This window comes from Pygoscelis adeliae, unplaced genomic scaffold, assembly GCF_000699105.1.
Source record: "Pygoscelis adeliae isolate BGI_AS28 unplaced genomic scaffold, ASM69910v1 Scaffold111, whole genome shotgun sequence".
In the NCBI taxonomy this organism is placed as follows: Eukaryota; Metazoa; Chordata; class Aves; order Sphenisciformes; family Spheniscidae; genus Pygoscelis; species Pygoscelis adeliae.
Window position 1 is genome coordinate 665665 of NW_008824542.1, and position 17084 is coordinate 682748.

Sequence of the window (17084 nt, forward strand, 5' to 3'; positions counted from 1 at the left end):
AGATGAGGCGCTTAGGGACATGGTTTAGTGGGCATGGTGTTGTTGGGTTGATGGTTGGACTCGATGATCTTGGAGGTCTCTTCCAACCTTTAATGATTCTATGATTCTATGATTCTATGATTCAGTCCTTGTCCCAGTGAGTATGTAAGCGTTTTGTATGAGTAAAGCAGAGAGACTGGCACTCAGGTCCTCCTTTGGCCAGCAGTTCCTCTTCTCTCTCTGGGTAAGCAGAGCATGTAGGCTCAGTTTCAGACAGGTGTGCACCCAATACACCTGTGTTAGGTGCAGGACATGGTTTGGTAGCTGTCCTGGGAGGGCGCTTATGGGAGGGTGAGATGAAGAGGAATGCAACGTGCTTTGCTGGTCGTCCTCGGTGAGATTCAGGCCGGATTCAGATGCTCAGCTCCCAGCCCTGTGAACCCTACAGGCGTTATGTAGGGTGCTCAGAAATGTTGATGGGCGTATAGGTGCCTAAGGCACCTGGTACCTCAGGGGTTGGGCTGCAACAAACTGCAGTTTTAAAGACTTTAATTTGTCCATGATCATCCCTGAGGGTCTGGCACCCTTTTATGGAGCTTTCTGGTCGAGAAAGTTGTCCTCAGGACGCTCCTCTGGTGCACCAGGCACTATGGTTTGCATACCTCTCCCCTCAGGGTGGTGATGAGCAGACAGATAATTGGTGGCTGTTCCTCAAGCTGCAAGGTGCTGTCAGGTGGTGCTCTGAGGTACTGAGGTGAAGAGGGTGTACTTTCATGAGCACAGCCTGGTCTGTGGGTCTTCCCAGTCTTATGGGGTAGCAGTGGGCATGGTGGTGCAGCTCCTCGGCAGTCAGTCCTGTGCCCTCTGCCAGGGAAATCGCCTCCTCAACAAAATGCAGCTTTTACATGTGTAAGAAAAAAGATACTTGCAGAAGCTTCTGCAACTCTCACACATATCCTAAAGCCAAGGAAGGGACGGTCTGACCCTTGTCTCTGCTAATAACTTCTTTTCCTCTATACCCTGCCTGCCCCCTTAACGAATCCATGTGAACATCTGTGTCCTCTCCTACCCTTTATGATCAGATTGTAATTTTTTGTTTCCCAGCTAGCTTGCCAGCCATTTGAAATCTATCACTTGCTGGAGAGTTTTGCCTCTACCAGGTAAAGAGAAATTCTCAGTGACCCTATTTTTGGGGCTTCAGTGGTATTCTTACAAGCTGAGTAGGTACAGGTCCCTCGTCCTTCAGCAGCTCTTGTGTATTTTTTCCTGCATACCCAGGCTGTGCAATCATGTTTCTGGGCTCCTGTGTGTAGCTGTAGCCTGGATCCTGGGCTGAACTCAGCTGAGGGACTGCTCATCGCAGGTCATCACCCTCCTGCACTGACTCTTACTCCTCTCGCCTCTTCTTGCCATCAGACGGCTGACCCCGGCTGGCTTTGCTGTCCTTTTACTGTCCCTGCCCTCACACACTTGCCTTCCCTTCCTTCTCTGTCTTGTTTATCAGTTACTGCACTGGCTTAGTGCCAAAGATATTTGGTTTTGATCTATAAAGTCCTACAAAAATATGGTTTGAAGTCCTTTATACACAGGAATCAGCTCTTCTTGTTACGTCGTGCCTCTTTGGTTTTGCTAAAAAGCCTCAGGGTGTTTTCAGCGAGGTACCCACATGTACCCATGTTCACTTCGGCTGCTGGAAGCTTACTTGGTTTCACAGTGCTTGTATCTGAGGAGACTCAGTGTGGACACTGCTTGAATTTCTGTAGTTTATCAAAAGGTTTTGTTCTTTGAAATTGCTATGTCATGTATCTGACTAACTTTTTCTTGGCCACAACTATATGCGGAAGCTGTGTTTGGGGGGGTGAGAGCTCTGGGACAATTTGAAGAAGTCCTTCACCTTTCTGCCTTTCATGCTGCTGTCAAGCATACTGGAAGCTTTCACCCTGCCCCGCTGGTCACCCGGTGTGGCTGCACCCAGCAGTGCAAAGTGGAGATGAGTAGCTAAAAAGGCTCATTTCTCTAGAGCCCACTCCATTCCCGACCTCTGACTCAGCCAACATACTTGATTTCTCTGCATTTTCTTTTCTCATTAAAAAAACTGCTCAAGAAAAATCAATTTTATATAAGACTGTAAACATTGCCTTTCTTACATTAACACTGTGCAATAGCAGAACAAGAATGCTTGTAACTGTGGAAATGTTACAATATGAACTTCTCATTTAAAGTGTCACCTAGTGGCTGGTTGGATGTTTTGCATCCTGAGTTAAATAATGATCGGTATGATCATATAAGCCATAAAAGCCAAAGGCCAATTCTTAGGCACAATAATTGGTGAAGAGGCATTTCATATTCTGTTGATCTTGTTAGAATTCCTTTTTAAGGAATTTAAGCCCTAAAACTTGCACTGAACCACTGCATTCTTGGGCCAGGAATACATTATTTCAGCTTTAGTCTTCCCTATTCTGATGAGTAAAATGGCAATTAATTGCTAAAAAAGTTAATTGCCAGTGATCCCAGCAGTGAAATTTTGCCTGAACAAAATCATTAGACCTTGTTCATGCTAATAAGTTCCTTGTGCATCTGTAGGGTGCCTTCAGGCAGAATCCTTGTGACAAAAAGATAATTGTGCATCTGAGTACGCGGTCAGTTCAGAGCTACTGGAAAATGCGTCTTACATAACACATATGAAAAAGATTAGCAGTTTCAGAGTCGTCGTCATCTATAATTCTAAAGGATATTACAAAGGAGGTTAATTAATATAATATACTTCTAGCATGGACCAGGAAACATAAAAAGAACTCCTCCATTTATGTGAAATCGTGCAGTTTACAAGCTCCAGAGAGGTTATATGAATGGAAAAATGAAATATGTCTTTTCAGATCAGTAGAAGTCATCCACGATGCTGTATTTTTTTGTTTTGTTTCTTGCTTTATTTTTCTGGATGGCCATTTTAAACTTATGTAGGAACTTTCTTGCAAAAGAACTGAGCACCTGTGTGTTAGGAAGATATGCAGGAACACCAAAGGCTCAGCATCTCTGAAAACGAGGCTGGATGTATTGGCTTGGGCACTCAAAATTGGCCACCAGATTTGAAAATTCAGTTGTGTTTTGCCTGGGTCACTTGGTGACCAGAGGTTCCCAAACTGGAGGGGAGCTTGGGGCTGCCGATTCCCATGTTTTGCCCATGAAATCCTGGACTTCATTAGCTGAGATAGATAGGCAACACTGTTGAGTGATTTTTATTTGTGACACCTTTGGTTTCCCTCCTGGTGCTGTCAGACACTGCTGTACTTTTACCTAGTGCTTGGGGTTGAAGTTGTTTAACCACAGGATATATCAGAGGCTAAGGGTGAAGAATTTTATAGGAACAGCTAGTAAAAATTTTGATGATTATTTTTCTCTAGACCTCTGGGTACAGTTTTTTTTGCTAGAAAAATATTGCCTATTGCAACCTATTTCATTTTCAACCCAGCTAGTGATGAAGTGAACATTAGAAGATGGGTCTTGACTTCACAGCCCTGGTCTGTGCAAGGGAGAGGAATGCGATGTCCTGGTGTAGCCAAGATGTGGGTCTCCTCAGGCTAATTACATTTCCCTGAGGCTTGCAGTGCAAAGATGCAGCTGCACAGTGGAGCCACTTTTGGATAAGAAACTGCACAAAAAAGGATCAGCTCCTAGTAAAGGCTGGCAGGCTGGTAAGATGTGGGTAGCAGAGAGGAGGGCTTTTTAGCCACTGCCCTGTAGATCTACATGGTGGGGAAGAACAGATATTGCAGCAGGTAAAAGGTACCTCTAAACAAAGCTCAAAATTGTACGTGTTTAACATTGCAAGACAGTTTAAAGAAAATTGTACTGTGTTTCTTAATGCCAGTATAGAATATGGAACAGGTCCCAAGGGAAGCTCAGTCCATCTAAGGGCTTATGAACCTTGACTCTGTCCCTTTAAATGTAATTGTTAGTAAACACTTTAATGAAAGAAGCTTTCATCAGAGAAAAATGTGGCAAACTACACTGGTAAATAATTTGCCTTGGCAAATAATATTTAAGCCACCGATTTGAACCGTAATTCTGCTCAGCATTATCATTTGCTTTGTAAATAGAAGCGCTTATCCAAACAGCCGAGCTCTCTGTTGTTGATGAAAATGTGAAAATGTGGGGCAGAGGGAATGTGTCACTTCCCTTCCTTTCTGGAAGTCTGTGGTTTCCAGCTATTCAGATAAAACTGCTTGCGTTTCCATCGATCGGAGCCTTGCATCGCCACAGCAGCGTGGGAGAACAGCATTGAAAAATACCACACCACCACCACCCCCCCGCTCTGAAGGTGTCCCCCATTTTGGGGGGACTCTGCTCCGTGACCCAGTTAGAAACTTCAGGAGCACCCTTGGAAAATGAGACGGGCACCCAAGCCCTCAAAACCCACCCGGCCATCGCAAGGTCGGCAGCTGTGGCTGCGTGCTCACCCCATGCGCTGAGCCCACCATGCTGCAATGCCTGCAACGTTGGGTGACATTTGAGGGTGGCATCAGGATATTTTCATTTCGCAGCCCCGAGTGAGCTCCCCCCCTTCTTCTTCTCGGAGCCAGATGGAGACGCATTTGGTTTCTCTTTTAACCATGTTACTTTTGCGAGGAGAATAAAATGAGCAGGAACAGCTATTGGCCGCAGCAATATAAGAAAGCCCTGCTTTGCCAGAGGAAACCACATAAAAGCGTGCGTGTGTGTGTTTGGGGGGAGGGCGCAGCGAGGGATGATGCCTGGAGCTTCTTGCACTCAGAGCTGCGATTTGTGAGTGAAACATGATGAAATCACCCCCTGGACAAATCACACGAGCCTGTCAACCTCACCAGGTGGGATTACTTGTAGCTAATAGCCCGAACTCCCAGAGCAAACAGAGCTCTGCGCTCACTATAAAGAAAAGGCGACGGTGCTGCGCAGGCTTTTCAAGAATTCTCTAGTATGGCTAAGAAGGGCTGCGTCCACTCGCACCAGGTAGGGGAGGAGAGGAGTGTGTTTGCTTTTAGAGGAGGAGTAGCCCGTCTCTCCTGAATAAGTTCCTACAAAAAGGAGCGTTTCAGCTTCGGAAAGAGATGTTTTATTCATAAACCCCTTCTGGTTTGTGTTACTCTCCAACGGTGACGCTGTCAGCTGCTGCTCCAGTGATGGGAACTGCAGTGCTGGGGAGCTCAAATGTACAGAGGATCATCTCTGCCCCTTTAATCGTAATGCTCTTAGCTCCAAAGTCCTGCTTTTTGCACAGTTTGCTCACTTTGCTGTTTTACTTTTGCAGGTTATATCTTTATTTGCTTTTGCCTTTGGAGTAAATGTCTGCATGGGATTTACAACAAATCGATTTAGGAGATCTGAAGAATGGGATGAGGGCCCGGTCTCAGGTACAGTAACGGACATAAATTGTACATTGCAATACCCTTATGTTATATACTGTGGTTAGAAACCACTCCTACTGCGAAACAGTAGTTTGCTTGTTCCTTTTCCCTCTAGGATATAGAGAAGAATAAATAACTTGCTGAGCCTGAGTCAGTTGACCTTTGGGACTCACCTATAGGTCTCCTATTTACTTAAACTTTTGCTCTGTGTGCATGTGACTATGGAAAATCTAGCTTATTTTAGGACTGAGCACTGTCAGTCTCTCAGAGACCAGTCTCATCAGCTCCTACGTAGCGTTTGCCATGTTTTGTGCTCCGCACAGTTTCCTTCTAGAGCTAAGAGAAACACCCCGATGGGTTTAAGGGTGCTGGTTTTGTTTTGGTAGCTATTGAAGCGGTTTCTAGAAACTTGATTAATGCTTTCAAGAGGCACTGGTGAGAAAGCTTTTGGGATTTCTGTGGCTCCTGAGGTCATGCTGGTTTGTGAACAGTAGACGGCAGACATCTGACAGTGAAGAGGGCCGGGGAGAGGAGAGCAGGTGTTTGTGTCCCGGGTGGACGCAGATGTGCTGTCACCGGGTTGTCTGTTTTTCTTTCGCCTCCTACTTTTTTCTTTGGAGGAAAGCAAGAACATGCCACAGAAGGGACTGTTGTTTGTGTTCTGGGGCAGTATAGGGTTTTGTGAGCTCAGGCATAGTCCAAGTGGAAAAATATATAAAATGGAAAACTAGTCTTTTTTTCTTTAAAAAAAAAAAAAAAAGTAGGCTTGACTTGTGTCTCTGTTCCTTCCTTTGGCAGGAGAAGGGAAACCTGTGGTCGTTGACTTAGAGCTGGTTAATACAACTGAAGTGAAAGGGCTTCATTTGCAATGCCCATCTGTAATGATAGCTTGTGATTTTAATTATAAAATTGTTTACCGTGGCCTGAGTTTGTTGTGTTCCTGGTAATGAATCTGTGTCCCTCTCTCCCCTGTCTTTCACAGGAATTGGTGTCTAATCACAGCCACAATCAGGGCTGCTGATCACTGAGCAGAGGCATTTTAGGTAACCAAAAGGATAGTGGCTGTTGCTTTTGATCTTTATATAACAGTAAAAAAAAATTTACTTGAAAAACAAATTTATTTCTATTTTTATCTTCTAGTACGTTAACTGTAGAGCAGTTGCGTAGTGTGTGTAATAGTGGTGTGAAAGATTTGCATTTCATGTCTTCAACACCTGACTGCCAGTTGCTTTGCTTTAGCTGGTGACCATCGAGGCTTTAGGGCAGGGCTCCTCAGTTGATTTTCACTGAAGTCCCAAAGGTCTGATATTGGGGACCCATTGCAACTCATCAGTGCCAACTCTGCTGAGCCAAGCAGCACTGTTCAACACCACCAGGGCTGGGATTAGTAGCTGCAGGCTGTTTCCAATAGCAGGAGGTTTAGCTCAGCATTCCAGGAAAATAGGAAAGAAATACAGGATCTCTTGCAAGAGAGCAGGAGATGGGGTACTTTTGGCAGCCTACTGAGAATTTGCTTACAGGTGGGATTGGACCCGCACCTGGCATTTAAGTAGTCCAGTCCAGGGTGCAACAATGAGAGACAGAAAAGTAACAGAGGGTTTTGTCCCTTCTGTGTTTACGCAGCTTGGTTACTTTCATTGCAGTAAAAAAAAAAAAGGATGTGATAGCAAAGAGTAAAGTATTGTAGTCACATCTGTCTAAAGGAGAAAGTAAAAGGTTACACTGGAGAGGTGCTTTTCTTTATTTAAAGTTGAAGCACTGTGATGAAAGAACCTATTTAGGCTCTTGTGGTTGCATGACTTCCAGTTGTACTACTTCAGAAGCCCAGTGCAATGAAATATCCAGAATAAAAGATTGTTATAAATTCTTTTTCAACTCCACTCTGCTTTGGCTTATTTATTTCCAAGTTTCTTAGTGTTTACAGTTAATTATTTTGGTTTGACAAAACACTGTCTCTTTACCAACCATTACTGTATATGACCAGTTTGTTAATTTATCCAGGGTTATGCCATGATTGTAAGCAAATTTCAGTTTTCATCTAGCATTGAACTCATCTACAAGTCCAAAACAACAGCGTTTTCTTTCCTAGTCCCTTATAAATGCATGTCAAAGAAGTACCATAATGCCTAACCCCCCCCTTGTTCTTTTTTTACAGTGTACAGATATATATGCCTTTATACATTTGATATGTTTAATATTTGTACCCAACAAATTATTTCATTGAAATAATTTTTTGACTTAAAATTTCTAAAAGACATTAGAGAAGCAAGGCTCCCATTTTTTTCATAACTTTGCCTTTGTAAGTTATTTGCTTTATGAGCTTTCTAGACATCTTTGTAAGCACTTTCAGGGAAAATGGCCTTAGTCTCTTGAAGCATGTTCCTTGGTCATGATAGGATGATATCTTAAATTTTGGAAGGAGAAACACTGAAGTTTTTCTGTCCCTCCTCACTGGATTTTTTTAAGTATGTCATTAAAAATGGAGTCTCATTTTTCTTGTATTAGAACAGTTAGGAGGTATTTTTTACTTTATGTGACTTTTCATTGAGATTTTACTCATTGCAATGAGTAATCATTGCATCATTCTGCAAGATGAAATGCAAGTTCATAATATGAATATTATCTAGCACAACTGCTGTTCCAGATGTTTTGTATAGGTATTTGGTTGATCCATATAGGTTCCATATAGGATCCATAGGATCCAAAATGGCAAATTCTTACCAGGTTGTCTCCTTCTTGTAATGACTGTGTAAGCATGTCTATATTGCGTAGTCCTATGATTGAAATACTGCTGGAAGGAAATAGATTTGATTTATTTTAAAATATTGTAATCAGATAGAATCAGAGCAAGTAGTTTTATACGGCACTTTCCAAGGTAAATATATTTACAATGGAAATGTAATAACCTCCATGGAGTGAATCAGGAAGGCACTACTGCCCTATGTAACTTCTCTCTCTAACCTATGACATAAGAGACAATCCTTAGATAGTTGTTTTGAGCTTAGTTGGCCAAAAAAAGAATGTATGGAAAAAGATGTGAAAAGCTTTATGTATAAAATAAGGAGGGGAAGATCTTTATGTTGAGGTCCCTCTGCCTGCTGTGTGGTCTGATTGCAGGAGCTATGGAGGCATGCAGGAATTTTAAAAAGGATTTTGAAATTGTGTAAGTAAGTTTGTTCTGTTACAGGGGTTTCTGTTAATTTGAAAATGCTCACCAGGGATGGAGCTCCTGATGATGTATTTTCAAACTATTCTGCATGCACCAGTACCCATGCCATGGCATTGTGCACGACCTAAAAATCATGGTCTGGCTGCAAAGGCAAGGTCAAGCGTGATAAACAAAGGAACGATCTAAATGTATTCAGAGATCAGAGGAATTAAACCAAGTCCTCTTTTGTGTTGCTATATGGAAAGTGTCCTACATTGACTCAGGAGGTGTGACTTGAATTTGCTAAGTAATTTGGGATAATTTGTCACATCAGTAATAAAGCGGTTCTCAACAGATGCGAAAAAATAACAGACAAGGCAGCTGGGCTAAACCTTTCTTACGTGAAATGGAAACCCTACTTGCCGTTATAGAAGATGGAGCTAGAGGGGATCTTGAACAGCTGTGTAGACCTTCTCTATATCCCAAGACATTGTCAGTTATTACTGAAGTGCTCCTGACAGATCTTGGTCTAACCTGTTCTTCAAAATCTCCAAGATCAGAGATTGCACAGCCTCCGTGGGCAATTTGTTCCAGTGGTTTCCTGATAAATGAGCTGCTCTTTACAACAGCTAGACATTCCTTGAGCTGCAGTTGACTCTGTCCCTTATGTAATCCGCAGCAGATTTACACCTTCTCTTTCCTAAATGCATGTTGACATGTCTTTTTTTTGACCTTCTGAGATGATCTCCCTCTCTTCCATTTGAAATGAAGAGGGCAATGCCGGTGTAAGGGATATATAGTGTATGCTGGTATGTAACACCTTTGAGTCCGTAATACCTTTGATTTGCAGCTTACTGGATCCGTGATTATGTATTACCTAGCTTCCAAAAAGGAAAGTAGTAGAAGAGGTTAAATAACATGGAAATACTCTTTAGTTACAGATTTTCAGAAGCATTTGGCAGGAAGCAGCTGTCATTAAGAATAAGGAACAAGACTTCATATCTCTGAAAATCTGAGTGTTAGCATGCTTTGAAACAATTCTCATGTGATTAATTTCTAACATAGTTTTGTGGCCTATTTATGTGAGCAAAGAAAATACTGATCTGTGTGTTGCCAGCATAGATACATGACCTTTAGCTCCTTGGGACTCCAGATGGCCAAAATATTGATGGCTCATTACAAACATGCTTGCAGGGTATGTACCTACAGAGTGAAACTTCACTGTGCGTATGATGTTACTTGCTCTGATCATTACTGACCTGATTGAAAAAACCACAAAAGCAGAGGGGAGACATAGTTGTCTACTACTACCTTTTCCAGCAGTCATATGAATGTGCCTTGCACTGCCGTGATCCATGACTGCAACCATGGTAGGTTTGGTTTTCTTACCCATTATCTTGCTGTAGGGTTGATTTGCTGCCAGGTTTGCTCCCTGAAGTGGTTTATGCTGATGTCCAACCAGTGCCAGTGCCACTCCAAGGGAAGCGGTGGAGCAGTAGTGCTGGGGATTGGAGCTGGTGGGACATCAGCTACTACAATGTCACCTCCAAACTCCCCCTTTATCTTCTTTTCCATTCGTTCTCACACGGTGTTGGGATGATGCCATCTTGTTTGGGAACAGAGTTTCCCTCAGTTTATGTGGAGACTAAACTTGGAACTATGTAAAAGAGTAGGGGAAATATCTGTAAGAAAAGATCAGAGCAACTGTTTCCCAAAAGTGCCATTGCATCAGTCCTCTTAAAAATCATACTGCTAATCATGGTGAGGTTTGCCAAAACCAAAACCAAACCGTGGTCTTGAAGAAAACAAACCCCAAAACAATTTCAAAGACTTAATTTTAATAGGTCTCTCAAGGAACAGAAGGCATTGCGAAATTTTCCTTGGAACACCTCTGTTTTTAAAGAATAACATACATTTGTTATTTTATTTCATAAAATACAATTAACCCTGGAGAGTAGCACACAATTTTCCTGCTTCATATAAGCTGCTATGTAGGATTCTTTTATAGGAAAAACATACAAAATTTATGAAATATATAAAATGTATAAAATACTAAGTTTTGAGAAAAGAGCAGGGAAGTACATATCAGCTTTGACAGTAAGGGCCCTTACTAATAAATAGATTATTGAAGTCTAATACCTTATTCATGGTTTTCGGACTGGCAGTCCTGCATTTATATTTGAACACATCAAATATATTGATTTCTTACATATTTTTGTATTTTATTAAGTTTTTATAATTTAATGCTCTGCAGAAGCCCACCAAAAAGCCTTGCTTTGTCTCTCTAATTTATAGAGCATCTTACAGTTTTCTTTCACGCTGGACATTGATTTGGCGCCTTCCAGTATAGCAGACCAAATCCTGCTGACTGCATGTAGATTAATCGCAGCCCTTTCCTATGCAAACTGCCCAGCCAGCCATGAAAATGTCACTTGGTTTCTGAAAACAAAGGTCTGCTTCTGAGGAATAGCTGCAGCTCCTGGAATGGGGCCTTGGAGACTTCAATACATTTCTGCTAATGATCTCTTGATTGTTACAGAGGTAAAGCCAGGGCTGTTTCTTTGCAGGACATTATCACAGCACGCTGCTTCCTCCCCGCCACCCCCCCCCTTTTTTTCCCCTTCCCCAAAAAGAGCAACCTTTCTGGAATTTGTTCTTTTGTTTGTTTGTTTTTGTTTCTACAAGCAGCCCTTCTCCCCTCCCTGCTCCCTTCCCCATAGCAGGCAGCCGAGGTTTTGCTCATCCGAGTGGCTCTGGGCTGAGCCGCCCGTCCCACCGCTGCCGGCCTGACAGATGTTGCCCTGTTTCTTGTTCCACACAGTCCTGTCAGATTCCCCCTGGATCAGTACCTCTGGCTCCTGCAAAAACAGATGCTTTGAACTTCAAGAGGCAGAGCCTCCTGGCTGCCGCTGTGACAACCTGTGCAAGAGCTACAACAGCTGCTGCTTCGACTTTGATGAGCTGTGCTTAAAGACAGGTACGATGGGTCTCCTGTCCTGCACCACCGGCTGCTGCTGATGCCTGCCTTATGCCAGCCGTCGGAACCTACCACGATAAACCAGAGCTCCCTGCCATAACCTGCATCTCCTCCGCACCTCACCTTGTGAGGCAGGCTCGGCTCAGCCCAAAATGCAGCCCATGTTTCCTTGCAAGGAGCAGTAGGGATGCACACCTATCGCTCCTCACTGCTGTGCTTTGGCCATGGTTTCCAGGGCAGAAAAAGCAGGGTACTAGTCATACTACATGAAAAGTAGATCTTGTGATACTCAATTAAAAGCAATAATCAGCCTTCAGGCACCAGTCTGACCTTCAGATTACAATGAAAAGAGCCATGGTAAAGGCTGGAGGTTGCTCGTTCTGTGTCAGCCATCCTTTTTTCTCCTAAGTGAAACTTAATATTGGAGCAATTCATGCTTGCTTGTGGACTGTGTGTTATGGTTACTTGTGAAGGCACTTCTGAAGCTGGGAGCATTGAAGCGGCGCAGGTCCTCTTGGAGCGAGCTGCAGGTGACAGGCTGGGCTTGTTACCCTTGCCCCAGACTCCGATTTCCAGATGTCAGGATGCGTATAACACACTGGTAAAAACGTTTGACTTCAATATATAGGACCCTGGGGGATGGAAATACAGCACTAAGTTCATTTCCTTTTTGTTTTTTTCATGAGTCACAGGCAAGGAAAACTTCAAAGAGGGCCATGAGTTATGTTTTACTTCTTAGCGTAGTGCATTTAAATTATTACTTGTACCCATCTTCTTGAGTGTTTGCACAGTGGTTAGAGTTGACACAGGTGCCTTCTACTTTTGCCATTAAACATTTTCTTGCTTTATCAAAGAATTACATTTACTAAGCAGCCCGAAGAGAAGTCTAAAGATTAAAAATATCATTGCCCATGGATGTGCCATGCTTGAGCGTCCTGACTTCCTCAGTTCTGTTTATAATGATATCATTTTAATAGCTTGGTACCAAAAAATGGTGAGCTAATCTGGTATGAAAAACTACTTTGGTTCCAGGCAAAAAAACTTCTGAATTTTAGGCAGACGTTGTTTTGCCCCTGGTGTAAAATGACTGCAGAATGAGAGGCTCTTTTTGGAGACTTTCAGCACAATACAAGATGTTTGCTACCAAAGGGCAGATTTTCAGTTCCTGTCTGCAGCGCACCACGTCCACATATGTGTATGGATACCTGCATAGCCCTTGGGACGGTTGTGTGAATTGTCATATACTCCCATAGGCATTTATTAAGGCAATTATCACAGGTACAATCTGTAAATATTACTTTTTTCTAGAAAAAAGCCCCAAATGAAGGAGAAAAGGGGGTAAAAGACATTGCTCTTATGTGGTGTTTTTTTTACTGGGTGCATGTTGTCTAAAGTGATTTTTAAAGTTTCTTGTTGGTTGGGCCAGGATGTGGAAAACCATATGCTTACATCCTTAGGCCCTATTCCAAAGTGTAGCAATGTACTGCCCTTGAGAGAACACCCTAATTTAGACAGGCCCTTAGATCCTAACTTCATTCACAAGATGAGAAGAGCTGGAGTGTTTTGCGGCAGCCGTGCCATGCTTTTCCTTCAAGAGCAGCTCTTTGTTCTCATAACTTTGCAGTTGGTGCTGAATCTCCCCCTGTGGGTGAGGAATTTATGGAAGTAAAGCATCAATCTGTATTTACATAGTCTCTTTTCAGCTTTCTCTTATTTCCCATGGCTTGAACTGGGGACTTGAACATTTGGGAGAAAAAGAATGGATTACCCAAGAAACACCAGAATTCTTAGTTTGTGCTCCAGGCCCCACCATTTATCTTTCAAGATCCTTTCTTGTCTTCTCCTTTCCACACTTTTTCTGGCATTCAGGTTGTGCAAAGCCTGGAGTACAACACCTGAGGGTAGCAGAAGCACTTGTGTGTAGGTGGAGGAGCCCTCCTGCACCTGCAGGACACAAGGGTCCTTTTTGTTTCTGGTTGACATGCCTACTTCAGAGGTCTTGAAATCACTAAAATAGGGCCATAAACTTTACATCCAACTTTAACGACTAGAGTGTTGTCATTATGGCTTGAGCGAGTACTTTTTGTTTTGATTATAATCTCTCATTCTTCCTTACCTTGTGAATATTTTAGCTCGGGGCTGGGAATGTACCAAAGATCGCTGTGGAGAAACCAGGAATGATGACAATGCTTGTCACTGCTCTGAAGACTGCTTAAGTAGAGGAGATTGTTGTACTAATTACCAAGTCATTTGCAAAGGTACGACTTTCTACCTCTTATCTTTCCAAACCTGATAGAAGACAGCCCTGTGGGTATAGAATTTTCTTCTAAAGAAGGAACCCTCTCCTTGTTTAGTTCTAATTTTTGGGAGAAGGGGAGAAGAATGGGGAATTGCATTTGTAATTTTTTGGGCACTAGCAGAGGTGAATACTTCTAATTTGTTGATAGTAGAAGGACGTTGTCTTTGCATGTAGAGATACTGATAGAAAGAGAAGAGGTGTGGCTGGATGAAGAGTTTAAAGCAAAACACAAAAGTGTTCAGATGCATTTGTCTGCATCACAGGGAAAGCAGGGATATCTGATGGTCTCAGAAGGAATGGAGCATTCCTAGATATGTTATCTCCATCTCAAAGACCTCTCCCCACCCTCACCACAAAAGCTCCTGATCAAACTACTTGGCCTAACACCTGTAGGCTTTGTTTCTTGTGGGAGAGGGGTTGGGAGAATACAAGGGCTGTATTTTGCGGATGGGTGGCACGGGCTTCAGGTGACACATTGGGGATGACCATGCCACCTTCTAGACACACCATGGCTGCAGTATGGCCTGCACTGGTTGGTGGGTAGATGGGCTGTGGAGGCTTAATTTTCATCCTCTACCCTGATCTCTTGGAGCATGTCCTACCTTGTGTAATTCTTCCGTTTGGAGCAGGTCTTCTGATCCTTGGTAATGAGCTTTACATATTCTCACTTTTGCATCTCAGCTAGTTCTTAGTTTTTTCATTCATTAACTTTACTGGTGGAAGAGTTACAGTTTGAAATTTGTTCTTCCACAACATTTTGGCCAACTGCATATGTTCAGAAAATGATAATAGTCCAGATCCATACTTTCTTTACTTCTTTACTTGGGTTCTGCTGTTGGGAATCCAAATGAAATATGTATCTTCCAGCAAGTCCCCACAGATTACGTTCTTCCCCTTCCCGAAGAAACCCAAGGCTGAGACCACTTAAATACTGGTGTAGTTTTCAGTTCCTGCCTTTTTTGTGAGCTCCCTTTTACAAGGGTCAAGACAGAGGAGTTACATGTCTTCAGCTTTAATGTACATAATCTTTGTTTCATTGGCTAATAACAAACGATCTCAATGACCCTGGCACTCTGACAGGAGTAAGCCTTATGTGAGAACAGTGTTTCCTCTTTATTCGTGCCTTTGCCTATATGAGGATAGTGTGTTGGGTTTTTTTTTTTCCTTGGAAATTGTCCCTCCACCTCCTGTCATGGTCAGTTGGAATTGCTGCAGGACACATTTCCTGCAGATCTTTTCTATGGTGCTTTTTGTTTTGTTCTTTTAATTGAACTGCAGTTCCTTTAATAGTGCCAGGTTCAGGAAGCGAGCCTCATTAGCTAATAATTTGTTTTTCAATTGACCTGTGAAAGTGCAAGTCATGAGCCACTTTATAGTCAGCATTCAGCAGTGAAAACCTTAAGAAAATAGTTGATTACATAAAGTAATTTTAACTAATCTAGCTCTGAAAGACTATTAATGCTTTTTTTAGCTGTGTCTGAGTCTCACCTGATCCATGAGCTGATCAGCTCTCTAAACCAGCTGGAAACTATTTAGGGTTGTTTTTCTTCCCCAGAATGAATTTTGTTTCGTGTCTTTAGCCAGCTAAATCAGCTCATGGAGACATCAGAGCTGGTGGGGAGGAGAGTGGGAATTCACAGCCAGAAGCAGCACTACCTATTTTGACAGATCAAAAATAAAAAAATTAAAATAGATGACCACTGTGCCTAAAGTGTTACCACTGTCTCCTGCGGTCAAAAGGACACTTTTAACTCCAGTTTTAATAGCTACTTCTAGGAGTGCTAGTTTGGATATTCTTGTTGAATAGAATATAATCAGATCATTTGTCCAGCTTCGTGAAGACCTGCTCATTATTCATGGGAAGTATGACAAGACAGTCAATTAACTGGAGCTAGACTTTATTTTTTCGACATTTTCTGTGAAACCTGTAGCTGTGTTCACAGATTGGTGGTTTGGTGGTTTTTTTGGGGTTTTTTTTTTTGTTTTTTTTTTTCTTGAAACTCCAATGTGATTTTTCTGTTAGGAGAAACCCACTGGGTGGATGATGACTGTGAAGAGATAAAGGCTCCTGAATGTCCAGCAGGGTAAGTGTTTTGCACGCAACTGCAAAGTCAAATGCAGCAAGGCCAATGGTCCCCCCAGCTGTGCCCTGGACCTCTGAACACCGCGTTTCTGCACTGGCCCTGTCACGCAGGCTGAATGGCTGTGGGTTAGATGCTTTCCTGTGCTTCACCATTTGTACAATTAGGCTGGTAATATTGTAACGCATTGCCTTTGAGCTACTGGATGAGGAGTGGTGTATGATACGTGGGCTTGAACTCTTGGTCTTTGATCACCTGCTGACGGGTTTGCCTGCTTCACTTATCCGCAAAGGGAAGGTAACCAAACTCCTTTGAAGTCAGTGGAAAGGTTTAGGTTTTTCTGATTATAATAAAATTCAGGTTGAGCCATATGTGAACACAGTTCAGGCCATTTTTTTTTTTTAAATTGGATTTTGTACTTTTAGTGTTATCTTCCTAAATGAAAGGATTTCTAAATTGCAATGGGATACAGGCTTGACTTAGTGAGGTATTTGAGCACATGAGTAACATTGGAGTAAGTAAGCACTTTTGAAACCAGTTGGCTCACTATTAACCTTAAAAGCAAGTGTCTGCTCAGGTGCTGTGTTGGATTGCAGCTCAGTCTGTGCTATTAGGAGGATAGTTTGGGGGAGATAGGAACCCCTGCTTCTCCTGGTAACAGTGATGGCTGCTTACCCCCGCAGCAGGTGACTAACATTAAAAGCCCAGGTGTGTCTGTCTAGGACACATCTCTGCCTGCTTAGGGTCAACTCCCATTAGCAGTAGTAAATAAAAATGTAATAAAATAACATGAAAGACTGTCATCTTTAGTATGTGAGAATGAGCTCTGCCTCACAAAGCTCACTCAAAATGCCACATGGACTTTTGTTTGTGAAGAGAGAAGACCAGCTGTGATGAGACGTGGTTTTTAACTACAGATTGTATGCTAGGGTGGGTACTTATGCATACTATTTTTTTTCCTTCTCCATCTCCTATAAGCACTTGCCTTTTTGGGCTATATGCTTTTAGCTGCTCAGGGAAGATGTCTTTTATGTTGGAGCTCAGCCCTTTCACTGACTGTGAGCAAACACTGGATGTTACTAAGCGTGAAGATTATCAGTTTGTGCTGATCTGTTAAGTAAGCAAAAAAATTATAGATCTATAGCATACGCAGTAACTGTACTTTAGATTCTCTGGAGTCTCAGTGAGCAAGTGGAAATAAAAAAAAATCATTTTGAAA

General features: G+C 42.5%; 1 protein-coding gene across 1 annotated transcript in view; it reads left to right on the forward strand.

Annotated features, from left to right (window-relative positions):
• Positions 1 to 4702: 4702 nt before the first annotated feature.
• Positions 4703 to 17084, forward strand: part of ENPP2 (ectonucleotide pyrophosphatase/phosphodiesterase 2) — a 56655-nt gene continuing 44273 nt past the window's right edge. The window contains exons 1-5 of the mRNA XM_009321672.1: positions 4703 to 4823; positions 5264 to 5366; positions 11330 to 11485; positions 13618 to 13743; positions 15808 to 15868. Coding sequence (XP_009319947.1) covers positions 4773 to 4823; positions 5264 to 5366; positions 11330 to 11485; positions 13618 to 13743; positions 15808 to 15868 — 497 coding nt within the window. The 5' untranslated portion in view covers positions 4703 to 4772. The remainder of the gene's footprint in view (positions 4824 to 5263; positions 5367 to 11329; positions 11486 to 13617; positions 13744 to 15807; positions 15869 to 17084) is intronic.